At 67.5% G+C, this 24,914-nt stretch overlaps 1 protein-coding gene across 7 annotated transcripts in view; it reads left to right on the top strand.

Moving 5' to 3' along the window:
• The window catches only part of TPO (thyroid peroxidase), a 35,866-nt gene extending 11,178 nt beyond the window's left edge, over positions 1–24,688 (top strand). For 4 of the 7 annotated variants that reach the window (XM_072771290.1, XM_072771292.1, XM_072771295.1 and 1 more), the window contains 13 exons: positions 202–334; positions 5,393–5,522; positions 8,122–8,328; positions 9,660–10,196; positions 12,984–13,242; positions 13,656–13,826; positions 15,323–15,560; positions 16,097–16,305; positions 17,020–17,190; positions 19,799–19,930; positions 21,202–21,301; positions 23,593–23,724; positions 24,500–24,688. In XM_072771290.1, coding sequence (XP_072627391.1) covers positions 202–334; positions 5,393–5,522; positions 8,122–8,328; positions 9,660–10,196; positions 12,984–13,242; positions 13,656–13,826; positions 15,323–15,560; positions 16,097–16,305; positions 17,020–17,190; positions 19,799–19,930; positions 21,202–21,301; positions 23,593–23,724; positions 24,500–24,560 — 2,480 coding nt within the window. In that variant the 3' untranslated portion in view covers positions 24,561–24,688. The remainder of the gene's footprint in view (positions 1–201; positions 335–5,392; positions 5,523–8,121; positions 8,329–9,659; positions 10,197–12,983; positions 13,243–13,655; positions 13,827–15,322; positions 15,561–16,096; positions 16,306–17,019; positions 17,191–19,798; positions 19,931–21,201; positions 21,302–23,592; positions 23,725–24,499) is intronic. The other 3 variants (XM_072771293.1, XM_072771291.1, XM_072771296.1) reach the window with 3 other exon arrangements.
• The last annotated feature ends 226 nt before the right edge of the window (positions 24,689–24,914 follow it).

The following is a 24,914-nucleotide window of genomic DNA, read 5'->3' as shown; positions in this document are numbered from 1 at the left end:
GCGGGTCGCGGAGCCGCCGTCGCCTGTCAGCCCGTCTCTGCAGCGGGAGGCGCGGGTTGATGAGCCGCGGCCTGAAGGAGAAGCCGGGCCCCGTGGGGAGCGACCGGGCCCACGCGCGTGCCCAGCGCAGAGGTCGGCCGAGGGAGGCAGCGGGGAGGTTGGCCGCTGCCAACGGGGATGACGCGCGTGGTGCTCCCCTAGACACGCTGCCCGAAGCCGTGCTGGACACGATTGCCAACGCGTCCGGGTGTCGGCCCCACATGCTGCCCCCCAGGTGCCCGGACACCTGCCTGGCCCGCAAGTACCGGCTCATCACGGGCGCCTGCAACAACAGGTGGGTGCACTCCGGCTTCGCTCCGCTTCGGGGGCAGCGGGGTTAGAGGCCACCCGGAGGGGCTGCGGGCCCTGGGGGGGTCTCCTCCCGCTTCTCAGCACCCTGGGCCCCCTCACACGGCCAGTCCACGGGCGTCCCCTGGAGCCACACCATCCACCAGTGTCCCCTGGACACCGCCCCACCCCATCCACGAGCATCCACTGGAGCCACCCCTCCACTGATGTCACCCCATTCTGGACGCCACCCCACGCCATCCTGGATGCCACCCCACCCCATCCACGAGTGTCCCCCAGGCTCCTGTCTCCCCACCCAGGGTTGTCATCCAGGCCCCTGTCCCCCACCTCTGGACATCCCCCAGGCTCCTGTTACCCCACCTCTGGGTGCCCCCCAGGCCCCTGTCCCCCACCTCTGGGCATCCTCTGGGCTCCTGTCCACCTGTGGGCATCCCCAGGTCCCTGTTCTCCACCTCTGGGGGGCACCCAGGCCCCTGTCCCCACCCATGGGCGTCCCCCAGGCCCCTGTTATCCCATCTCTGGGCATCCCCTGGGCTCCTGTCCACCCATGGGCGTCCCCAGGCCCCTGTTCCCCACCTCTGGGTGTCCCTCAGGCCCCTATCACCCCACCTCTGGGTGTCCCCCAGGCCCCTGTACCCCCCCATGGGCGTACCCCGGGCCCCTGTCACCCCACACGTGGGTGTCCCCTGGGCCCCTGTCCCCCACCCATGGGTGTCCCCCAGGCCCCTGTCACCCCACCTCTGGGCATCCCCTGGGCTCCTGTCCACCTGTGGGCATCCCCGAGGCCCCTGTATCCCCCCCATGGGTGTACCCCAGGCCCCTGTCACCCCACACGTGGGTGTCCCCTGGGCTTCTGTCCACCCGTGGGCATCCCCAGGCCCCTGTGCCCCATCCAGGACCTCTCCTGTCGCCACAGGCTCCTCCGCCAGCCTCTGCCCCCCAATGGCGCTGGGTGTGCCCGAGGGACAGGCTGTGCAGCGCGGGCGTCCCCAGGGCACACGGGACACCCCGCGCAGGGCAGTTCCCGGAGGCGGGTCCGTGCCACCCGTCGGCGTGCATGTGCTCTCACTGCCCGGGTCCAGCCCACTCCGCGGGGTCGTCCGACGGCGGTTGTGCAGGGAGGGGGACGACAGGCAGGCTGGTGTCCTCCTGACGCGTGTTCTGCGCCCCTGGATGGTTGTGGCTGCCCCCGCGTGGCTGGCTCGGACTTCGGGCTGGAGGGCACGTCTGGGGTGAGCAGGACGCAGGCCGTCCGTCCGTCCGTCCATCTTCCCAGGCCCCGCAGCGGCCGGACTCCCCTACGCGGTTTCCGGGCTCCGGGCTCGGATGTGCGGGTAGTTCCGCCGCCACGCGCTCCCTGTTTTTCACTAAAGCGTCAGCGCCGTTGGTCCCTTACTCCCTGGGGCCTGCCCACGGGTCCCTGTCTCTCCTGGACGGAAGGTGGACGCACAGTGGCCTGTTTCCTGCTCCCCTCAACTCTCATCCGTCGTGGTGCCGCCGGCTCGGGCTCGGGTCCTGCCTCCCGGCCGCGCGACCGTCTCTAGGCCACATGCGCTCAGGGCCCCGCTGCGTGAATTCTGAGTTCCCGAGGGCTGGACCTAGAAGCTCCTCACTTCTACTAGCTTTCCCGCAGGGGCGCGCGGGCCGGGTGTCCCGTGGGGTGCGGCCTGGCCTTCGCTCACCGAGACTGTCCGGCGGCTGGACACATCACACGAGGCATTAGCGGCAGCGGCAAGGAGGCTGTCCCGCCGGCAGTCCTGTTCGCGTGACGTGATCGGCACTGCGAGGGCTGCTGGCGTGGGAGCGGGGACGGCGCCCGTGGACGCGGGGCCCTGCTCTGCGCTCGGGAGCCTGGTCCTCTGTGGGGCCTCGGTTTCCCTCATCCGCGCATGAGCGTGTGGGCAGCACGCCGCCGTCGTCCCTGGGAGCAAACCCGGTCTCCAGATACGGGGAGCGGGGTGTTAGGTGAGCGGTGCCGTCGGGTCGGGCCGCAGGACGGGGCAGTGACCACCCGGTGGCTCTCGGCCATCTGGGCCGTTTCTGCCTCCACGAAGGGCGACGGCGCTTACCTGGCGCAGTGTGTCCGGTACTGGTGTCTGCCTGCAGCCCTCGACCGCGACACCGGAAGGGACGTCACCGCGGGATGACCGGACGGGATCTGACCTCTTGGTTCGTGGCCCGAGGCTTCGCCACAGGCCGTGAGCGTGACCGCTGAGGCCGCGGGGAGGCTCCCGCCGGGCGGCAGCTGTGACCCACCATGCGCGGCCACGGCTGCTTCTCCAAATCGCACAGAATTATTGCGGCCCGGGCTTACGTTGGGTCATCGACGACGGCCCGCCAGCCCCGCCCGCGCCCACCGCCGCCCACCGCACGGATGGAGACCCAGACGCCGTTGGCATCGACGCGGCGACGGAGACGCGGCCCGTCAGCGGGTCCATTCCCCGGCCTGCCATTCCCCGACACTGGGGACACCTCGCGGCTGCGGGACGTGACCCCACTACCCGGTGATTCTGCACGGAGCCCCCTCGCCGGAGAATCTGGCCTCCAACCCCGGAGTTTGCAGATGGAGGGACCCGCCCGAAGGCAACGTCTGACGTCTGCTCCTGAGTTATGGGCCCCGGGGACGCCGGGCGTCAGGGTGTAATTCCGTGACAACGTAATTCTCAGGTTCACTCGTCGAAACAATTGTCAAAACCCAAATTAAACATGGGCTCCGCCTTCTGAGCGTGAGCAGGTGAGGGTGCACATGCGCTCGCCCCTTTCTCTCCGGGCACCTGGGTGCTCCCAGCCACAGGTGCTCGCGGCTCCCGCGCCGAGCATCCTTCACAGAGCGGCGCCCCCGGGGCTGCGCTGACACTGCTTGAACCGGCGGCCACTGGACAGGACAGGCCGGCTGCCCGGAGCACGAGGTCGGGGATGGTGGTGGACGAACCCTGAACTTGAATTGGAACAAGAGCCGAAACCACACAGGACCCGTACGGGGCCGCGGCCACCCCGGCCCGGGGAGCCTGACCCTCTGAGGAAGCGCGTGTGTCGCTGCTGCTGCTGCTTGGATGGGACATGTGGGGCCCAACACGGGAACAAGCGTCGCCAGACGGGTGAGGCTTCAGGGGTTTTGGTATCGACCCCACACCCGTGATGGGAAGGCACGTCCTGGGGCCCGGGCGTCCACCCACGTGGATCCCGCCCTCTCGGGGCTTCGGCACCTCCGGTAGGAGCTCCAGCCAGAGGCCCCCGCGCCGTGCACTGAGCTTTCTCACACCTCGGACCGACGACAGAGCATCAGGCACGGTGGAGCCACGTGGGAAAGGTTGTCACTCAGAGGTCAGAGCTCCATGAGGGCCCCCCAGGATGTGACACCAGGTGACACCTCAAGACACCTCGAGAGCGTGTGCCCCCTGCCCCCTCCCCCACCCCCACCCCACCCCCGCTGCCATGGCCAGGAAGACACTGACTGCAGCCTCCCAGCCTCCAGCCTCCAGCTCGGACAGGCGGGAAGACCTGCCTCTGTCTTTCGGACCCGGGACGTCAGGGCATCCGGGGTGCCTGAGCCTCGGACGGGGTGCTGGCACGTTCAGCTCATCACAGCGATTTGGAGGCGCCGCGGCCCTGGTAACGTCTCCGCCAGAGATGCTCCCGTCTGCTCACCCAGGTCAGCTTGTGACCATTTCCCCAACGCGGCCAAGCCCCCGAGCCTCACAACCCATGATGCGCAGAGGACCGGGGATCCCACGGCGGGCAGGGCCAGTGACGCATGAGTGACGTCGGCCACGCCGGGCTGCGGCGGCCCTGTGACAGCCAGTGACCCCGCCGGCACTGTCGCCGTCCCAGCACGGCCGCACTCCCTCCCGGGGCCCCGCGGGCAGGGTCCCGCCCCGGCTGAGGACCCACGGACATGGGCAGGTGCCCCGGGGCTCTCGCGACGCCCTGGAAGCTCCTGGACGATCAACGTCCATCAGCAAAACACTCACCACGCGGTGAAGCGAGCGTCTTGTTGGTTTTAATTGGGTGACGCTGTGCCTCCCCCGGGCGGCACGTCCTGGACTGTCAGTCACGGTGAACCCATAAGGAGCCGGACCCTGTGTTCAAGCGCATGCCCGCGTCCACGCGGACCCATCCCGCCCCTTGTTCTGCAAATCGAGCCACTTCGGTGTCCTGGAGTCAACAGCGGGTCGATAGTAGAACGAGGCCCTGCGGGCCCTGTAGACGCGCACATGCCTGTCGCTACTGCCGCCGAGCCCCCCCACAGGCTCCCGGTCGGGGCAGCGGCCGCCAGGGACACGGCGGTCAGTCCAGGGCCGCGGGGCGCCGACCGCTCAGTCAGTCCCTGACGCCAGGACCGAGTGTCCCCTTCAAACGCGGCGAGTCTCCGAGGCCCAGACCGGCGACGCCCTGGGGGGCACCCGGTTCCCTTCAGCCCTCAGCACCGCGTCGAAATCGGTCCCGTACGTAAGAAGGATCCATGAACACGCTGTCCTTAATAGCGACGACGACTTCGGTCAGAGCAAAGCAACGAGCATATGAATATTTATATTTCTGAAAACTCCAAAACCTGTAAGAGACCGTTCACCTCGTCACGATCCTGCTGACTTGGCTACATCGGTGTCCCGAGTGCCTGCACCTCGATGCGCAGGCTGATTACTGAGTCTGGGTCCCGATCTCTGCCAGCTCTCGCCCCCCGGCCACGTGACCTCCCGCACCGGGCACTTGTCCCCACGTCGCCCCAAAGTGGCCGCCTGACGCCGTTCCCGGCAAAGACCCTGCAGCCACCACAGGGACGCCCACTGCCGGGGGTGCCCACGGGTCTGGTTGATGAATGCCAGGGAACGGGAGTACCCTGGCCATCTTATGCCCAAATAGCCATTTTTAAAAAATATCAAATTTTTTTCAATAAGAAAATTTGCATTTCTTTCATGCGTTGCACTGATATTTCCATTCGAATGCATCTATCAGTTTTTTTGTTTTTTGTTTTTTGCTTTTTTTTTTTGTTTTTTTACAAATACAGGGTATTTTGTGATTGAACGTGTCACGTTTATTTCCACAGAGACCACCCCAGGTGGGGAGCCTCCAACACAGCGCTGGCGAGGTGGCTGCCGCCCGCCTACGAAGACGGCATCAGTGAGCCCAGAGGGTGGAACCCCCACATCCTGTACAGCGGCTTCCCGCTGCCCCCGGTAGGCACTGTGGCCCGCTGCGCACACTGCACTGGACCAGGTCCCCGAGACGCCCCCAGACCGCCCGCCGTCTATGCCAGCCTGCCGCTGAGACCCTGCTCAGGACGGGGGGTTCCCGCGGAGGCTCAGGGCCGGTCCCCTCCATCCCCCAGCACCTGTGCACCTGCTCAGGACAGGGGCTCCCTGCGGGGCTCAGGGCTGGTCCCCTCCATCCCCCCAGCACCTGTGCACCTGCTCAGGACGGGGGGTTCCCGCAGAGGCTCAGGGCCGGTCCCCTCCATTCCCCAGCCCCTGTGCGCCTGCTCAGGATGGGGGTTCCCCGCGGAAGCTCAGAGCCCATCTCCTCCATCCCCCAGCACCTGTGCACCTGCTCAGGATGGGGGCTCCCTGCGAGGCTCAGGGCCGGTCCCCTCCATCCCCCCAGCACCTGTGCACCTGCTCAGGACAAGGGCTCCCTGTGGGGCTCAGGGCTGGTCCCCTCCATCCCCCCAGCACCTGTGCACCTGCTCAGGACAAGGGCTCCCTGCGGGGCTCAGGGCCAGTCCCGTCCATTCCCCAGCACCTGTGCACCTGCTCAGGATGAGGGCTCCCCAGGGAGGCTCAGGGCCCGTCCCCTCCACCCCCCAGCACCTGTGTCTGGCAGCTTTGCTCAGGGCTCCATGTTTTAGGAGCTGAGGTGTGGAGGGATTAGTGCCACCGGCCAGTGACCAGGACAAAACAGATTTAGATCAAGGCTCATCTAATTTGGCATCATTTTGCCTTTTCTGGGTTTTTTACATTTTTTTATTAATATTTATTTATAAGGGTGGAGGGGAGAGCAGAGGGAGAGAGGGAATCCCAAGCACGCGCCCTGCTGAGCCCTGAGCTCAGGCCCCAGACCCTGAGGTCATGACCTGACCGAAAACCAACAGTCAGTTGCTTAATGTACGGAGCCGCCCGGGGGCCCTTCATTTTTGACATTTTGAAATAAACTCCTTTACTCCTTTACCCACCGGCAGAGGATGAGGCGTAGCAAAGATACTTTTTAGTGTTTAGCGTTTCACTCATTGATGCCAGTGGGTGGCTTTACCCCCAGCATCACGTTATTTGGTTAAGCAAGCCATGTCCAATCCACCAATCGCTCTGGTTAAAAAGTGGGCATTTTACCCTCAATCCGACCACTTGCTTCCGTGACTTAGTCTGTGCGGCCTCGTGCCGTGTGTGACGAAGGACGTCTGCAGAAACATGACAGCGATGCTCTGTTCAGCCTGAGAGGTCGGGACCTGACCACAGCAGCTTGGGGACCAGCACGCCGTCCCCCACGAAGCCATCCCCTTCCCCGGGCAGTTCTTGCTGGGGGCCACTGAGCAGGAGGATGGGTGCTCCTCGCAGCCGGGGGCCCTGTGGGAGGGCACGGGCCCTCGGGTGTCTGAGGTCCCCCAGCCTCCGTCTGCCCGTCCCTAAAGAGGGGTAACACCTTCCCCTTCCTGCTCGATGCCAGGCTGTTCAAGCCCCGCGCCCTCCGGACTCAGCGCTCAGGGACTAGGGTCTGTAAACCCATATTTGCCAGAATTTCACGGCTACTTAGAACAATGGGGCTCAGGAATCCTTACACGGGCTGGTGATGTCCTGCTCCTGCTGAAACTACTCAACGCTACCACCGTCCAGGTGCGGGGCTCACGGGGCCACCATCCAGGAGTGATGCTCTTGGGGCGACCATCCAGGCGCGGGGCTCACAGGGGGACCGTCCAGGTGCAGGCCTTAGCGGGGTACCGTCCAGGCTCAGGGATCACAGAGGGACTGTCCAGGTGCAGGGCTCTCGCGGGTACAGTTCAGGTGCGGGGCTCACAGGGGGACCATCTGGTGTGCACGGGGCTACAGAGCATCCTCTTCCCCAGCCCCCGAAGCCGCATCCCCTCTGATACAGGTGGGAGAGGCTCTCAGAGTTTAGGAACCACACGGTTGTGTTGGATCCCCGTGGAAACCCAGGCTCGCCCCCATCTCAAGGTCTGCAAACGTATGGTAGCCTGGGAACAGCCCTCCGGGCCCCCGGCCCTGCCCCGAGTCACAGCCATCACCTCACTGATGGCCAGACGTTCAGTAAACGACTCTTGGTTTGATCCCGACGACAACCCCAAAGGTCAGCATCTCACAGCCACTCACAGACAAAGAAATTGAGACTCAGAGCAGTTACCTAAGGCCCCAAATCACTTCAAACCAGTGCGTTAGGCTGGACACAGCCCACGCGTGCCTTCCCCACTAACGCCCCGGGCTCAGGGTGGTGCTGTGCCGCACCGCTGGATCTTCACGGGCACCAGCCATCTGTGAGCAGGCGCCACACCTCGGTGTGCCGGTTCCCCGTCCCACTAGCGGACACAACCTGAGGACTCCCCGTCCCGCCAAAGGTCACGACCTAGGGCTCCCCATCCCGCCAGAGGTCACGACCTAGGGCTCCCCAGCCCCCCAGAGGTCACGACCTGAGGGCTCCCCATCCCACGAGCAGCCACGACCCGAGGGCTCCCCATCCCGCCAGCGGCTGCCGCACCACAACGCAGGCTCCCCCAGTGACCTCTTTCTCTGCAGACGCCGTCCCATGTGACAAGCTGGTATCTCTCACCAGGTGCGGGAAGTGACCAGACAGGTTATCCGGGTCCCCAACGAGGCCGTCACAGAGGACGACCAGTATTCGGATCTCCTGACGGTGTGGGGCCAGTACATCGACCACGACATCGCGTTCACACCGCAGAGTGCCAGCGGAGCTGCGTTCGGGGCGGGAGCTGACTGCCAGCTGACGTGTGAGAACCGGAGCCCGTGTTTTCCCATCCAGGTAGAATCTTAAACTTCCTAAGATATTCATTATGGCAGACGTCACTTACAGAATGGGAGAGCTAGGAAGTGAAATGTCAAAATCCCCACGTGTCCTACGCGGGGAGGTGAGTGGTCGGGAATATCCTGTGCATCTGGCCAGAAGGTGTCCACGTCTGTGTGTGCCCACGTGTCCTCTCCGTGTGCAGCTCTGAGCCTCGTGGGGTCATTAGCCATAATTAGTGCACTTCTCCCCACTTCATTAAGTGGACAGAAATTTGATTGTTTTAGGGCTTCTTAAAGTCTTGAAATATGCATTATGGCTCTTTAACCAAACCCCTCGTCCACGAGCATCTACATCGTTCTAAGCTCTGCTGCTTCCACGCCGCCACACGCGATGAAGCGAGGCACATGTCAGGACATGTCCACCCATCGGCGGGCTGTGGGGTGGCCCCGGGGCTGGGTGCCGGGACGACCAGGGTTTCCACAGACGAGCCAGGTGGTCCTTGTAAATACTGTCCTATCGCCCTCCTCCCGCAAGGAGGAGCAGCACACGGAGGGGCTTTAACACCTCCCTGCAGGGGCGGGTGGGGCGGGCCCCTGTCGCGTCGCTGACCCCGGGCCCGTTGCCTCACTGACCCTGGTGGGAACAGGTGGGGACGGGCCCCTGTTGCCTGCTGACCCTGTGGACTGGGTGGGGACAGGCCCCTCTCTCCTTGCTGACTCCTGGCGGGACTCGGTGGGGACAGGACCCCTCACCTCGCTGACCCCAGCAGGACCAGGTGGGGACAGGCTCCTGTCACCTCACTGACCCTGGCAGGACCAGGTGGGGACGGGCCCCTTTCAACTCGCTGACCCCATAGGACTGGATGGGGACGGGCCCCTGTGGCCTAGCTGACCCTGGGCCCCTGTCATCTTGCTGACCCTGGCAGGACCGGGTGGGGATGGGCCCCTGTCACCTCGCCCTTGGCCCCTGTCCTCTCATTGACCCCACAGGACCAGGTGGGGACGGCCCCCTCACCTCACTGACCCCGGTGGGAACAGGTGGGGATGGGCTCCTGTCACCTCCCTGACCCCATAGGACCAGGTGGGGATGGGCCCCTGTCACCTTGCTGACCCCACAGGACCGGGTAGGGATGGGCCCCCTCACCTCCCTGACCCCATAGGACCGGGTGGGGACGGGCCCCTGTCACCTCGCTGACCCTGGGCCCCAGTCGCCTCGCTGACCCCGCAGGACCGGGTGGCCCGCTGGAGTGAGGGCAGGACACAGTTCCTGCCAGAGTGCAGGGGGACGGGCTAGAGCGCCGCCGGCGTCGCAGGCCACGGCCCCTCCTAGGCCCGGGGTCTCTGCAGAGCCGGCTGACCGCCCTGTCCCGGCAGCTGCCCCCCGATGCCTCGGGGCCCGCCTGCTTGCCCTTCTCCCGCTCCTCTGCCGCCTGTGGCACCGGGATCCAAGGCGCCTTCTTCGGCAACCTGAGCTCGGCCAACCCGCGGCAGCAGATGAACGGGCTGACGTCCTTCCTGGACGCGTCCACGGTGTACAGCAGCTCCCCGGCCTTGGAGAAGCAGCTGCGCAACTGGACCAGTGCCGAGGGGCTGCTCCGCGTCAACACGCGCCACTGGGACGCCGGCCGCGCCCACCTGCCCTTCATGCGGCCGCCCGCGCCCTTGGCCTGCGTGCCCGAGCCCGGCACCCGCGGGACGGCCAGAGCGCCCTGCTTCCTGGCGGGGGACAGCCGTGCCAGCGAGGTCCCCACTCTGGCGGCCCTTCACACGCTGTGGCTGCGCGAGCACAACCGCCTGGCCTCGGCGCTCAAGGCTCTCAACGCTCACTGGAGCGCGGACACCGCCTACCAGGAGGCGCGCAAGGTGGTGGGCGCCCTGCACCAGGTGCGCAAGCCGCTGGGGTGCCCCGCGTGCTCGGTGGGGGCGGGATAAAGCGTGGGACTCCGACACGCCCACCGATGGCCCGAGGCTCACGTTACACACGCAGCTGAGCCCGGACGAGCCGGGCAGCGAATGGTGACCTCGCGGCGTTGGTGGAGTGAGCGGGAGCCGAGCGGGCTCCGTGAGCGGGCTGGAGGCCCATCTGCGGGACGATCCACCGCGGCCTGAGGCCCGGCCCCGTTGGGAGCACGATCCCATAGCTCGTCAGACGGGATCCGACCTTGAACAAAGTGGGGTCTCACCCAGGCTCAGGGGAGCGGTTCTCGGGCCCCACCTGGGGGTGTCTGACCCCCGCCTCCGCCCTGGGCAGTTCTCCCAGCTGTGTCCGCCGCCAGCTTCCTTGTGTCCATGCCCTTTCCCCACGCGTGAGCTCCGTGGGCTCTGCTGTCCCGGGCCCTGGACCAGCCGTGCCCGGCGAGGGTGCTCGGGGGTGTGTGCTGAGCCTGCGAGGAAAGCCTCAGAAAGTCACCCCAGGAGTCCCGCCCCGCGTCTGCCCAGGACCTGTCAGCCTTTCTTGGCGTCACCGTTTACTTCCAGGTTCCCTGGCGTGCTTTTTCAGCCAATAGCTTCTCTTTGGTGTTTTATGCAAATACGGTGGAAACCCTAAAATAACGCGAGGTCGCGTCCAGCGTCGATAAAACCCTTGCGAGATGTGGGCTGCATCTGAGGGGTCCCTGGTGGCCCGTAAGACTGTCCCCCTTCCCTGCTTCCCTGGCCTGGATCGCTCCCTCCTGACAAGCATTATGTCGTTAAAAGAAGTGCCTGCAAATTAGGAGAAGAGAGAGAGAGAGAGAGAGAGAGAGAGCGCGCCCAGCCCCGCGGCTGCCACCCCAGCTCTGAGCGGCCAGGCGCAGGGACATGCAGCGGGGGCTGTGGCTGCTGCTCCCTCCACGCACCCGGAGCGGAGGTGCCCCTCTGCCTCCTGCACCCGCCCAGCCCCATACCAGCCCCACACCAGCCCCGCTCCGTCCCCCAGAGCCCCACGCCGCTCCCCGCAGAGGCCTCTGCCCAGACGTCTTCGGCAACAAGCCGCCAGGACTCCCCTCTGTCCCGAGACACACAGCTCTGGGCGGTGCAACCCTGGGGTCTCCCTCCCCACGGGGCCTGTGCGGGTCTGCACGGGGACGCGCTCAGGACGAGGCACCCAGTGCCCTTGGCAGACCGAGCAGCCGTGGAGCCCGGCCCACGCCGGGTGGGAGGGGCCGCCTGGACCCCTGGGCAGGTGGGAGAAGCCCTGGGACGCGCCTGGGACGCCAGCCTGGGCTGAGGACCAGGTCCTGCACGACCAGGTCGTCACGGGTCTGCATGACCCCCCGTGACCTGGGGCCGCTCTCTGCTCCCCGAACCTCCCTGGGATGAGCCATCCAGCTGGCGGCGCTGGGCCAGTGTCCATCCAGCGTCCATCCGGCGTCCCCTGGCCCCGGAGGCGGGGGTGCTCCCCGCGGCTCTCCTGCAGAGCACAGCCAGGCACTCAGGAAACACGTCCTGTGTGGGAGGGACCCCGATAAGGACGCAGGTGGGGCAGCCACTCCTCCAGCAACCGGGGGCCCTGACAGGCTGACCCCCGAGAGGCCCGTGCCCAGACGGGACGGCTCCCCTCAGCTGACCCGCCCTGGATGCCCCCCATTGGCCGAGGTTGCTGCAAAGACCGGAAGACTCCGACACTGATTTTTACAGCAAAGGGAATGACTGTTGAAGCTGCAAGCGGAGCCCTCGTGCCCGGTCCTCCCGGGACCGTGCGTCAAACAGAAGCCACGGGTGCTGGCGGCCTCGGGACCGCTGCCGGGGCTCCAGGGCTGCAGGGGCGCTGGGATCGGAGCCCGGGGCTCAGGTGCTGCAGGCCAGGCCCCCGCCCTGTGAACCCGCAGGCCGAGGGCCGGCCGCGTGCGCTGCAGGATGCGCGTCTTCCCGGTGCCACCAGCCCCACCACGCCCTCCCCCCTGCCGCCCCCAGCACGCCGCTGCCCTCGAGAGCACCGAGGGCCACGCGACGCGTCCTCCAGGCCGGGACCACGGTGGGAGGAGGCCTGGTCTGTGAAACCCATGCGCGAGGTTTGAGTCCCTGCCGAGGAGACCCTGCGGGGGGGCCTCCTTCCGTTCCCGCGAGGAGAGCCCAGGAGCTCAGACGCAGCCCGGGGAAGGAGGAAGGACACGGGCCAGCATCCCTTCTAGTCTGCGAGAGCCGCTCGGAGCGCGGGCCACCCTCCCACCCTCTGTGCCCGGCACTTCCTCCCCGCGGGGGTGTCCTGCGGCTCGCAGCCACCCTGGCAGTGGACGCCCCTGCCCCGTGGGCACCGCGCAGGCCTAACCCAGAAACCCCGGCAAAGAGGCTTCGGGTCCGGGAGTGTCCGGAGCTCTCACTTCCCTTCTGAGCTGCGGTGTCGACGGGGCGCCCGGGGTGAAGGGGTCGAGGGATGGGGTCGGGGGTGCAGGGGGCAGCCCGGCATCTGTGCGGTGCACCCCAAGTTTTGTGGGGCTGCCTTGCCCGGGCGGCGTTTGGGGGTGTCGCTGACATGGCCCCCCAGCCCCATAAAGGTCCGAGCTGTGAGGATGCCCGTTGGATGCACTCACCTGTCCCCTCACCTGGATGGCCTGTCCCTTCCGGGACCAGTCTGGCCCCCGGATGCGCAGCAGGAGGTCCTCCCCCATCGCTGCGTGTCGCCCAGGGCGGCACCCTCCCCTGCGGCCGGCCGCCCCTGCTCAGAAGCCGTCCCGCTCTCCCTTCTCCTAGATCATCACCTTGCGGGACTACGTCCCCAAAGTCCTGGGCCCCGAGGCCTTCCAGCAGCACGTGGGCCCCTACGAGGGTTACGACCCCACCATGGACCCCACCGTGTCCAACGTGTTTTCCACGGCCGCCTTCCGCTTCGGCCACGCCACGGTGCACCCGCTGGTGAGGCGGCTGGACGCCCGCTTCCAGGAGCACCCCGGCCTCCCCCCGCTGCGGCTGCAGGACGCCTTCTTCAGCCCCTGGAGGCTCCTCAAGGAAGGTGCGCCCCCCCCCCCGCTGGTGCTCCCCAGATCCGCCCGCCACCCCGCGCTGCTCCCTGTCACCTCCCGGCCCCGCCAGCACACTGAGCTGAGCTTGGTCCCTTAGCTGTGCTCACGGGAAAGTGGCTCCAGCGCTCGGCCAGACACCTCCGTGGGCTCTCTGATGCTCCTCGGGGCTCCCGGGCTCCTGCCCTGGGTCCCCTTGGGACCTGAGACCTGCCCCCCACACTGCCGGTCAGTCCCGGGCCCCACCGGGTGCCGGCTCCCCGCAGGCACGACCCACGCGGTCCCTGAAAGCCGAAGAACCGCACAACGTGAATGCGTGGCCTTGAGGGGTTTTCTGTTAAGCACAAGCCGGGTTGTCCACGCGAGGACCCTCGGACCACCTCGCCTGTGCCGTGATGTTTTGCAGGTGGTCTGGACCCCCTGCTGAGGGGCCTTCTCGCGAGCCCCGCCAAGTTGCCGGTGCAGGAGCAGCTGATGAATGAGGAGCTGACCGAGAGGCTGTTCGTGCTGGGCAGCTCAGGCAGCCTGGACCTGGCGTCCATAAACCTGCAGCGGGGCCGGGACCACGGCCTGCCAGGTCTCCCCACTCCCGGCTCCTCCCCGGGCTCCCCCCCGCCCGACTCACCTCCCACCCCAGGGCTCCTCACCAGACTCCTCCCCAGGGCCACCCCCAGGCTTACCTCCCACTCCCCGGGCTCCTCCCCAGGCTCCTCCCTGGGTTCCCCCCAGGGCTCCTTCATGTGCTCACCTCTCGCTCCTGGGCTCCTCCCCATACTCCTCTCCAGGCTCCTCCAGGGGCTCACCTCCCACTCTCATCACCTCCCCAGACTCCTCCCTGGGCTCCTTCCTGGGCTAAACTTCTGCTCCCAGGCTCCTCCCCAGGTTTCTCCCCGTACTCCTCCCCTGGCTTACCTCTCACTCCCCGGATCCTCCCAGGGTTCCTCCCAGGGCTCCTTCTGGAGTTCCTCCCCAGACTCCTCCCCAGGCTCTTCCTCAGGCTCCTCCCGGGCTCCTCCCCATACTCCTCCCCTGGCTTACCTCTCACCCCAGGCCCCTCCCGAGGCTCCTCCCGGGCTCCTCCCATACTCCTCCCCTGACTTACCTCTCACCCCCAGACTCCTCCCCAGGCTCCTCCCCAGGCTCCTCCCTGTACTCCTCCCGGGCTTACCTCCAACCTGGGCTGTGGGGCTCACCACAAGTGCCTGTGGGGTCAGCAGCACAGGGCCTCCAATCCCCCGCCGAGTTCTAGGGCTCTGGTTCGTCCACGGGGGACCGTTCAGTGCTGCTCAGAGGCCGGCAGCATGTCCAGGCCTCCCAGTGGGGCAGGAGCCCGGCGTTTAGGAAGAGCAGCCCCCAAAGAGGCAGAGGGAGGGGGTCTGGCCTGGTGCTTGTTGGGGCGTCGCAGGCCCACTGACCGGCCGTCCCTCCCTCTCACCGCTCCCGGGGCCAGCACACATCCTGCCACCTCCAGCCTGTCACCCACTGGCAGTGCCATCTCCTGGCCACTCTGTGGACCTGGGACCCACTTCCCGGGCTGCCCCCAGCTCCCCACTCCATCCCCGGCCCCGTCACCTGTCCCAACCCTCCCCGCCCCTCCCTGACCCCCGCCAGCCGTGGCCTTTCCTCCAGGGGACCCTGTAGTTCAGCTGCATGGTCAGCCTTGCTCACCCTGCAAGGCCCCTGCTCCCAACACCCAGTTTGGGTGTATGGACCTGCCTGGCACCTGGGGGCTCCTCCGGGCCAAGGGCACCCCTCACAGGTCCCCTCTGCTGTGTAGCGGAGGGTCGTGGACCGGCCACAGGGAGCCAGTCCCGCTGCCTCGGGGCCTCCCCCCTAAGCCCCTGGCGGCGGCACTCTGGTCACTGTGCAATATGGTGTCTGGGGTTCATCCTCACTGACTTGCCGGCATGTTACGGGGCAGGGTCCTCAGGGAGGCCCTGACTCTGGGCTGGACTATTCCGGCACGTTCCACTCGGCAGGTACGAGGCAGGGCAGTGGCTTTCCGTGGGGCCCAGCTCCGGTGAGGCGGCGGGGTGGACGCGCGGAAGGAGAGAACGGCGCTCCTGCCCGCAGGTTACAACGCGTGGAGGGAGTTCTGCGGCCTGGGCCGGCTGCACACGCGGGCCGAGCTGCGCTCCGCCGTCGCCAACGCCACCCTCGCCGGCCGGATCATGGACCTGTACGGGCACCCCGACAACATCGACGTCTGGCTGGGCGGCCTGGCCGAGCCCCTCCTCCCCCGGGCGCGCACGGGCCCGCTGTTTGCGTGCCTCATCGGGAGGCAGATGAAGGCTCTGAGGGACGGAGACCGGTGCGTGTCACCGCCCGGCACTTCTGCGGCCCGCGGTGCGCGGGTCCCCAACCGGGCGCTCAGGTCACCTGGGCACTCGCACGGCCCGCCAGGCCGTCCCTGCGGGGCCCTGATCCCGGGTCATCACACAAAGGGAGCCCAAGCACGCTCAGAGCTTGAGCCCTGAGCTGCTGTTGACGCGTGCAAACCGCGCTCTCACGCCCGAGCGGCCATCGTGTGGGGAGCGCCCAGAAACCCACCCTCGGCTCTTTCCTCGCCCGTCTGCTGCACCGGGCGGGTGTGCACTGACCGAGGCGTGAGGCCCGGGCCCGGGGACGGCGCCGAGCACGGGGCGTGCGCTGTCCCTCTGTCGGCTCGGCCCAGGCCCCGGGGGTCCCCCAGGGAGGCAGCCAAGCCACCCCTGGCCCCGGGCCCGTGGGTCAGGCGTCAGGCGTCTGGCAGCTCCGGGCAGCGGCACAGGACAGGACACCCCGTGCGCCCCGATGGGAGGCCCCGGGTCACAACTCCCTGCAGCGCTCAGCGCCCCCCACCCGCAGGTTCTGGTGGGAGAGCAGCGGGGTGTTCACCGACGAGCAGCGGCGCGAGCTGGCGAGGCACTCCCTGTCCCGGGTCATCTGTGACAACACGGGCCTCCCCAGCGTGCCCGCGGACGCCTTCCAGGTCAGCAGATTCCCACAGGACTTCGAGCCGTGCGAGAACATTCCGGGTCTGAACCTGGACGTGTGGAGGGAGGCCCTTCCGCAAGGTGACCTGAAGCCCTTTGTTAGATTGTGTCGTAGCACGTGGATTGTTCAAGAGTGTTGTGTGCCGCAGGTGCACCCAAGGAGGGGGTGAGCCCCCAAGTCAGCCACGCACGGGACCCTGAGTAGGGCTGGGCGGGTGGGCGCGGGGTGTGGGGCGCGGGCTGTCCACTGGCCTCCATGGCGCTGTCGCAGGATGCCCTGGTGCCAACAAGCTGCGTGCCCACAGGGCGGTGCAGAGGCGGCTCCGGCTGCATGGCGGGAAGATGGGAGGTGAGGGAGTCAGGAGGGGCGGGGAGGGGAGAGACGGGGTGAGAGGGAGGAGGGCTCAGATGGTGAGGGGGGCAGGGGGCCAGGGGGTCAAGGAGGAGAGGAAGTAGGGAGGTGAGGGGGTCAGGAGGGAGAGGAGGTCAGGGGGTTAAAGGCTCAGGGAGGTGAAGGGTCAGGGGGGAGAGGGGCGCTGGTGGGCGCCCAGAGGCCTCATCGGGGAGGTGCGTGGTGCGGTCGTGGCCGCCACCCCCGGACGCGGGTGCTCTGCTGCGGGGACCAGGCGCAGGGAGCCGGCCCGAGGACCGGGGTGGGTGTGGCTCGACCCGAAGCACCTGTGTGCCCAGGCGAGCGCGGCCCGGACCACCGGTGGGGCGTGGGGTCCGTGCCGGGGGACCCGGGGCCAGCAGGCAGTGAACGCCTGACAGGCTCCACCTTCCATCTCTGTGTAGGCGACGCCTGCGGCCTCCCCGACAGCCTGGACAATGGGGACGTCGTGCTCTGCGGCGAGGCCGGGCGGCGCGTGCTCGTCTTCTCCTGCCGCCACGGGTTCAAGCTGCAGGGCCCCGAGCAGGTGGCCTGCTCCCCCCGGGGCGGGGCTGTCCGGGCCCCGGTGTGCAGAGGTCAGTGGCCACCAGGACGCGCCTTACTCACTTCACCCCCAAATCGGCGGTCCTCAGACGGGAGGGAAGGGCCTGTGTCGCTCACCAGGAGGGGCCTCTGCACCTCATGATGGGCCGCGGACCTGCTGGGGCACCGAGGAGCGCTCCTTCCCGGCCACCACGCGCCCCGCTGGCCTCTCCTCGGCGAGTGGCGGGCCCGTCCCAGCACGGCCATCAGGGTGCCGCGGGCAGGGGAGGGGACGAGCCAGGGACCCACAGGAAGGGCCTCCGGAGACAGTGTCTCCACCGAAACTGAAAAGAAATGCTCCACCTAGAACAGCCCAGAGCAGACTCGACACCCGCTGTGTCATCCCCCCGGGCCCCGGGCACGCGGCTGCGGACGTGCAGCCAGGACGCCGGCGCCAGTGGGTGACCAACACCTGTCACCTGTCACCTGGGGGCCCCGAGCCGCCTCCCACTCGCCCGTCGCCCGGGGCCCCGAGCTGCCTCCAGACACCTGTTACCCGGGGGCCCCGAGAGGCCTCCCGACACCTGTCACCTGGGGGCCCTGAGCCGCCTCCTGCTCACCTGTCACCCGGGGCCCCTGAGCCACCGCGCATGGCCACGGCCGCAGTACGGAGCGCCAGGCTCACAGCAGGATTTAACGCGCAGACCCGGGGAGATGCACGCTCTCCTCTTCCCTGGACCGCTGCTTCTGCGCTGCGCACCCCCGCCCGGCCCCACCCCACACCCCCGCCCGGCCCCCACCTCCACCCCATGGAGGCTGAGGGAAGGAGAAGCTGGCAGATGAGCAGTGACGAGGGCTTTCCGGAGGGAATGCGGAGCGGATAACAGGCGGGGTGTCGCAGCCCTTTATCTTTGCTGCCCAGAGGACCAGGAGCCACGGCTCCGTCTGGGACAGTGGGGCCCCGGCCAGCACCCTGTGCTCAGGGGGACACAGCCCCGGGGGTCGGCACTGGGGGACTCAGCGGGGCTGAGACCAGTGCACATCTGTCCCCCGCCCTGCGGCTCCCCCAGCCGGGAGACCACAAACGTGGGGCCGCTGACCCGGGTGAACGTGTCCCCTGAAGGCCGCTGCAGTCCCGACCCCGACCCGGACCCCTCGAGGACATATGATTATGGCCAGTACACGTGGGACAAGTCCAGCTGGGGGGACGCCCTCACCCCCGCCCTGCACCCCACACGCACGTGCTCCGCGGACAACGCCGGGGGCTTCCGTCCGCCACTGCACTCTGGTCACGCCCCAGCCCTGCAGGGGTCACCTCCCCCGGCGAGTGCCCGTGCACCCCGTCCCCAAGTCGTGCAAGAGTGAGGGCAGCACAGGGTCCGGGATGAGGGCAAGGGCCCAGCTGGTGTCACGTCGCTCCCCAAACACGGGTCGGCCCAGCGCTCAGCGGTGCGTGTCCTGGTTACCCACCACGCGCTCCGTCGCCCGTAACACGTGGTCTCGACAGCAAGACCGCTGTGTTCCCTGGAACTGGCCAGAAAAGAGACGTTATTTGAGGAAAAGCTGATGCGGCAAGTGACCTGGAAGCGTGTGTCGAGGACCCAGCAGGGGGCTCAGGGCAGCACCCCCCCCCCCGCCCCCGCACTGACGGCGGCTCACCCTCTGCGGCCTGGGAGCCAAGGACGTAGCCAGTGCTGCCCCGCGGGTCAGGGTCAGGGTCAGAGTCAGGGTCAGGGTCAGGGTCAGGGCTGTGGCCCAAGGCCTTGCTCCCTCGCTGAGGGTGAGCGCGGGGCTGGAAATCCGTCCACCGGGCGCACAGACCCAGCCCCGGCCCGGCCCGCGCTCCTGCCCTGCACGGCCAAGTGCTCCCCGGAGGGGAAGGCGCCAGCGTCCCCAGGGAGGCTCTGGCCCCACGTCTGACGAGGCGCCGCTGCCCACAGCCTCCCGTGACTCCACTGCCCACCCCAGCCGCGCCCCAGCTGCTCGCCTCACGCTAAGCACGAGCGCGTGGCTCCCACGTGATCAGCCTCGGCCTCGGCCGGGCCTCCCGTGCGTCAGGCTCAGCCCGTACAGCGCAGGCACAAAGTGGCCGGCCATCTGCGGAGCTGACCTCGGGGCCGGGGGTCACCCGGCAAGAAGGAAGCGGGTGCTCGGGGAGGGGCGGGCTGGCCGCCAGGGCACAAGGGGCTCTGGTCTCTCCCACACGGTGCAGGGAGCGTGCAGGTGCCCCGAGGTGAGGGTGGGAACTGGGGGGCATCGCCTGGCCTCTGTGTGCCTCAGGGCCCACGTGCCCTGACCTCTGCATGCCCTGACCCTCCTATGCTCTGACCTCTACGTGCCCTGACCCCTGCGTGCCCTGACCCTCCCATGCCCTGAACCCATGTGCCCTGACCCCTGCATGCCCTGACCCTCACGTGCCCTGACCCTCCCATGCCCTGACCCCCACGTGCCCTGACCCCCGCGTGCCCTGACCCCCGCGTGCCCTGACCTCTATGTGCCCTGACCCCTGCGTGCCCTGACCCCTGCATGCCCTGACCCCTGTGTGCCCTGACCCCAGCGTGCCCTGACCCCTGTGTGCCCTGACCCCCACGTGCTCTGACCTGTGTGCTGACCCCCGCATGCTGACCCCCATGGGTCCTGCCCCCCATGTGCTCTGCGCAGATATCAATGAGTGTGAAGACGCGAGCCACCCCCCCTGTCACGGGTCGGCCCGGTGCAGGAACACCAAGGGTGGTTTCAGGTGTGAGTGCACAGACCCTGCGGTGCTCGGGGAGGACGGAACGACGTGTGTAGGTGCGTGCCGCCCCTCGTGCACCCCGAGACCCAGGCATGTGCAGGGCTGTCCCCCCCCAGGCCTCTCTCCCAGGCTCAAGGACGGCATCTCCTGCCGTGTCCTCACCCCCCGTCCCTGTGCCATCGGGGTCCTGATGGCCACCGGTCTCCGTGATTGGGGCCCAGCCTCGTGACCACTGACCCCAGGTCACTCCTTGGACCCGTCTCCGTACAGCCACGAGGAGGCTGGGGGACATCCGGCAGGTGGGGAGGGCCAGGGCCTTCCGGGCGGGCCCAGGTGCGCTGAGCTGGCTTGGGCCCCCCGTTCCCACTGTCCGCCCTGGAGGCCGGGGCAGCTCTCCGACAGCGCGCACCTGCCACCTGCCGTCCGGGCGCACAGACCCCGGTGCGCGTGTCTGAACGCGGCTCGTTCTTGTTTTGGAAACAGCCGAGTGAGGCAGCCCCTCCCGGGTGTCTCTCGCCCGCACCTGGACGATGCCCGGGCGCGCCGTGCTCCCTGCGGGGCCTGCTTTACGCGGGCGACGGTGTCTAACCTTTAACCTGCGAGGGGATTTCCCTCCTCCTGTGTTTGTCCTTGGCCTGTGCTGACCCCGGCAGACCTGGGGGCGGGTCGTGTGCGGGACCCGCACCACACACAAGGGCTGGCGATGCAGGGCAGAGACCCGCCGGGTGTGGCACAGGCGCTCCCCAAGTCCCGTCCCTGAGACGCTGCGTGTCCCGGGGATGCCAGCAGCCCCCCTCCCCGGCCTCGCCCCGTGCAGACGCGCCCCTTCTGCTCTGCGCCCACCAACCCTGCTCACTGCTCACAAACATCGGCCCTGTGGCTGGGACACCTGCTGCATCTGGCCCCCACCCGGGGCTCTGAGCCCTGCCCGACACATGCCCCAAAGTGTGCCCTCTACGCACTTCCGCCAAAGGCAGGGCTGCCAGGGGCGCGAGCTTGTGGTGTCGCAGTGCGCGTCCCACCACCTGCCCGCCTGGCCCCTGTCTGAGCCCAGGGGAGGCGGGCCGGGTCCTCAGCCCCTCCGCCAGGGGCTCACGCGTCCCCCCTGGCCGGTCCTCGCGGGAGGGCCTGTGGCCTGAAGACGGGCGGGCACCCCGTGGTCTCCACCCGCTCTCCCCACCCGCGTGCTCCGGAGAGCCTGTTGGAAGGGCCCTTTGGGCAGATCTGTGCCCCCAGGGTGCGCACCGTCGCGAGGAGAGGCGAGCCCCTGGGGACCCTGGCTGCAGCCCTTGGCGGGTGGGCTTGGCTAACCCGCTCCTCCCCCCAGACTCCGGGAGGCTCCCGAAGGCGTCCTTGGTCTCCATCGCGTTGGGCATCGTGCTGGTCGTTGGCCTGGCGGGTCTCACCTGGACGCTGGTTTGCAGGTGGTAAGTCCTCCCCGGAAGCCCACACGAGGTTGCTTTCTCCCCCGAGGGCAAGGCTGGTCCCGCATCGGGGTCCCCGCAGGGAGCCTGCTTCTCCCTCTGCCTGTGTCCCTGCCTCTCTCTGTGTCTCTTGTGAATAAATAAATAAAATCTAAATAAAAAAAAAAAAGAAGTTTGGGGTAATAGTGCAGGCGGCCCCGTGGCCTCGACCTCGCACACGCCGTGACAGATGCCGGGGTCAAATCCCGCCGAGTACTCAGCAGTGGAGAAGCCTCCAGCCCCCGGGGCGCGACCGGGCTCTCGGGTCTGTTTCTTCATCAGGATGTGCACGTGAGTGTCGGGCCAGGTCTCTGTCTGTGGAGAGACGGGGCTGGTGCCGGCAGAGGGGCCGCCCCACCGCAGAGTGACCGGCTCCCTCCCAGACGGTCCCGCCGCACGCAGCGGCCCAGAGCCCGCCTTGACCTTCCAGGCACGGAGGTCCACCTCCCACATCGCTGTAAGGACACCGACAACGTCACCGAGGCGCCCGTGTGCGCCCTGCACGCAGTAGGTGCCCAGCGAGCACCGGCTTTGAACTCACGACCGCCTCCCAGCTGTGGCTTGTCCTCGTATTCTTAGTGGATAAAACGTTAACTAAGGACACCGCACAGCCAATCGTCCTGCAAAAGACAGACGTCCCCCTTGCTGAGTCTGCTCCGACCTGCGCGCGGCTCCAATTTAAGGGCCTTCAGGCAGAGGTCGTCTACCTACAAAACCGACGGCCTGGGGACAGCGAGACTGTGTCATCCTACCCGCCGGGTTTGGCGGCCGAGGGGGCAGCCTCCAGCCCGCACCCGCGCCCCGACACCGCGCAGCACGCCGGCCACGGGAGGGACAGCTGGGGTCTGGCGGCCGGCGAGGGCTGCGGTCCTCACGGCCACAGGTCTTCCAGGAGAAAGTGCAGCGGCAGGAGCGGGGCGCGCGCGTGAAGGGGTCTGTCCCTGCGGCCGTGCGGGGAAGGGCCCAGCCTCGAGGCTGAGGCTGCGGGAGCGCAGGCGGCCTCCCCCCGGATTTCAGTCACTGAAGCAACCTGGGGTCAGGACTTCGCAGCCGCGGCATCCTTACGGGGCCGGTACGGATGTGCAGGAAGTTAAGGCTCAAATCTCTCGAGTGGATAGGACAGAGGCGTCGCAGGAGGGCAGAGGCCCGCTCGTGGGCCCTTCACAAGGCTGTGAGCAAGGGGATGTGTGAGCCACAGAGCCAGGCCCTGCCTGCCCCTCCCATCACCGGAGACACCGAGGCCGCATGGGCCTCGCCGGGTGGACCGGGGCCGTTAGGGGGCTTGAGCGTCCTGTACAACGTGCACACGCGTGTTCCTGCCTGAGCCGACCGCAGGGAGCTTCTGATGGGAACGACCTGTGCACTGAAGCCACTGTGTCCCTGTCTCCGTGCACCTGGGGCCCCCGTGGATGGATCCCAGGATTCAGGGCTCCAGTGGAAATGGCAGCAAATCACAAATAGGCAAAGAGCAAAGGATGACCTAGTGGGGACCCCACTCCAAGGGGGCCCTTGGGGCGGGTGCTGCAGGAGGGCACCGGGGGCGGTCCTTGGGGAGCCCGTGTCTGCACCCTGCATCCAGACGGAGGGGCAGAGACCCCACGCGGGCTTTGAGAGCACAGCCGTCGGGAAGGAGGCCTGCCCTGGGCTCCCCACTGTCCCTCTGCAGCCCAGCCCGGCCGGTGTTCCCTCTCACGCCCCCCCCGCCCCCGCCTGGCATCCCCGCCCTGGGCCCCCCGCTGTCCCTCTGCAGCCCTGCCCGGCCGGTGCTCCTTCTCGTTCACGGCTCCGTGCATCACTGGACTGTCCCCTCCGTGTGCAGCGTCCTCTGCACCCGCGGGTCCCGGCTTGTCCGCTTCCATCCGCCCCGCGACGTTTGGCTGAGCCCGGGAACCTAACACGGCGACCAGCAGCGGGGGGCCTGCCCGCAGCTCCGTTTCCCCCCCGGGGACTGTGATTTGCCGGATGCATTTCTGCACCAAGTAGACGTGCGATGGGATACGGACGGTGGGACTGGGGTTGGGGTGCTCACTGGGCCGCTCTCCTGGGCTGCAGCCGGGGCTCCAGGCGCCCCTCGGCCGACAGGAGAGCTGAGCAGGCCATGTTGTGTGGACCAGCAGCCCCGGGGTCCCCCCGGCTGGTCGGGGAGGCGCCCAGCACCGCCTGCAGTCACAGTGGCCACAGGGCACGGGCGTGACAGGCACTACTGGGTTCCTCTGAGGGGCGCCAGCCCTAACCAGGTGCACACTTGTCCGCAGGGCACATGCGGGCCGCAAAGCCTCACTGAGCATCGCGGAGTTGGGCGGAAGAGGAGCCCCCCCGCCGGGCCGTGGAGCGGGCCAGGACGGCGCCTCTGGCAGCCTGGTGCCCCCCCTCGGGCCGCAGGGCAGGTGGGTGCGCGCCGGGGCGCGGGCAGGGTCACCACACATCGCCTATTCCCATTTGGACCAGGTCATCAAGGAGGTCCCGGGGCTGCGACCGGGCTGCTCCCCCCTGCGGATCGGGTCCCACTTCGCACCTTCCTGCTCTGCATTTACTCCTCATACAAACCGTATTTATACGGGACGGATAGTTCGTGAAAATTTTAACCGACTGTTCAAAGAGCGTAGACAAGTTAGGATGAGCGAGCCAGAGCGAGGCCCTGAAAATGCGTTTCCATGTGTACAAACCAGTTTGAAATCGAGGGCCGATTGCAGGCATTTGCCTCCACGTCACCCCAAGTCTTGGCCGAGGACTGACGGCCAACGAACCGGAAGCTGAGAGGAAAGGCTGACTTTGAAAATGCATTAAAAAAAAAAATGTGATCATTGTAAGAGGTGTGAAAACATCCGGTCTAGACTTGATTTTACTCTTTTTTTTTTTTTTTTTTTAATAAATTTTGTACGCACAACCGCAAGAGAGGCAGAGCCGGCAGTCACCGGGCGCGCCCCGGCTTTTGGCGACGTAGACGGTCCCCGGCCTGGGACACCCTGTGCCCGGGGCGTCTGCCGCAGAGCAGGGGCTGCGTTTGCTCCCAGGCAGGGACCCCGCAACGGCCCCATGGGAATGCACCCACGAGCCCTCTCGGCCACCCTGAGGACGCGTGTCCCCGGGCCCCCAAGCAGCCCGACCAAGGCCCGGGGTCCCGTGGGTTTCCGTGTGCTCAGCACCTCTTCTCTCCTGCAGGACCCGGGCCGTGGACCCCACATCCAGTAGGAGCCACGTGGCGCAGGGAAGCCCGGCATGAGCAGGGGCAGCTGCGGGCCACCTCCTGGGAGCAGAGGTCGGTCCCCAGCACGACGGGGGACGGTGTTCCCTCTGGAAACAACCCCGACCCCCACGTTTCTACCTAATAAAGTGTGTGCCGCTTCCCGAGCCAGAGTCATGTGTCGTTCACACTTGCTCCCGTGGGATGGGGCCGGGGCACCTGCCCATCGTTAGAGGCCCGGTCAGGACCGCGGTTCATGGTCCCAAAATCGCCACTGAGGCTGCTTTCCAAACCAGGGCCCATGTGGCCTGTGCCCTAGTTACACTCTAGCTCAGGCCACTGAATGCCGGCCCTCGGCCGCATGCCGCTGTGTGCACCGCGCACCACTCCCCG

This window comes from Canis lupus, chromosome 12 (genome assembly GCF_048164855.1).
Source record: "Canis lupus baileyi chromosome 12, mCanLup2.hap1, whole genome shotgun sequence".
NCBI classification, from domain to species: domain Eukaryota; kingdom Metazoa; phylum Chordata; class Mammalia; order Carnivora; family Canidae; genus Canis; species Canis lupus.
This window is presented reverse-complemented; position numbering and strand designations above follow the sequence as displayed.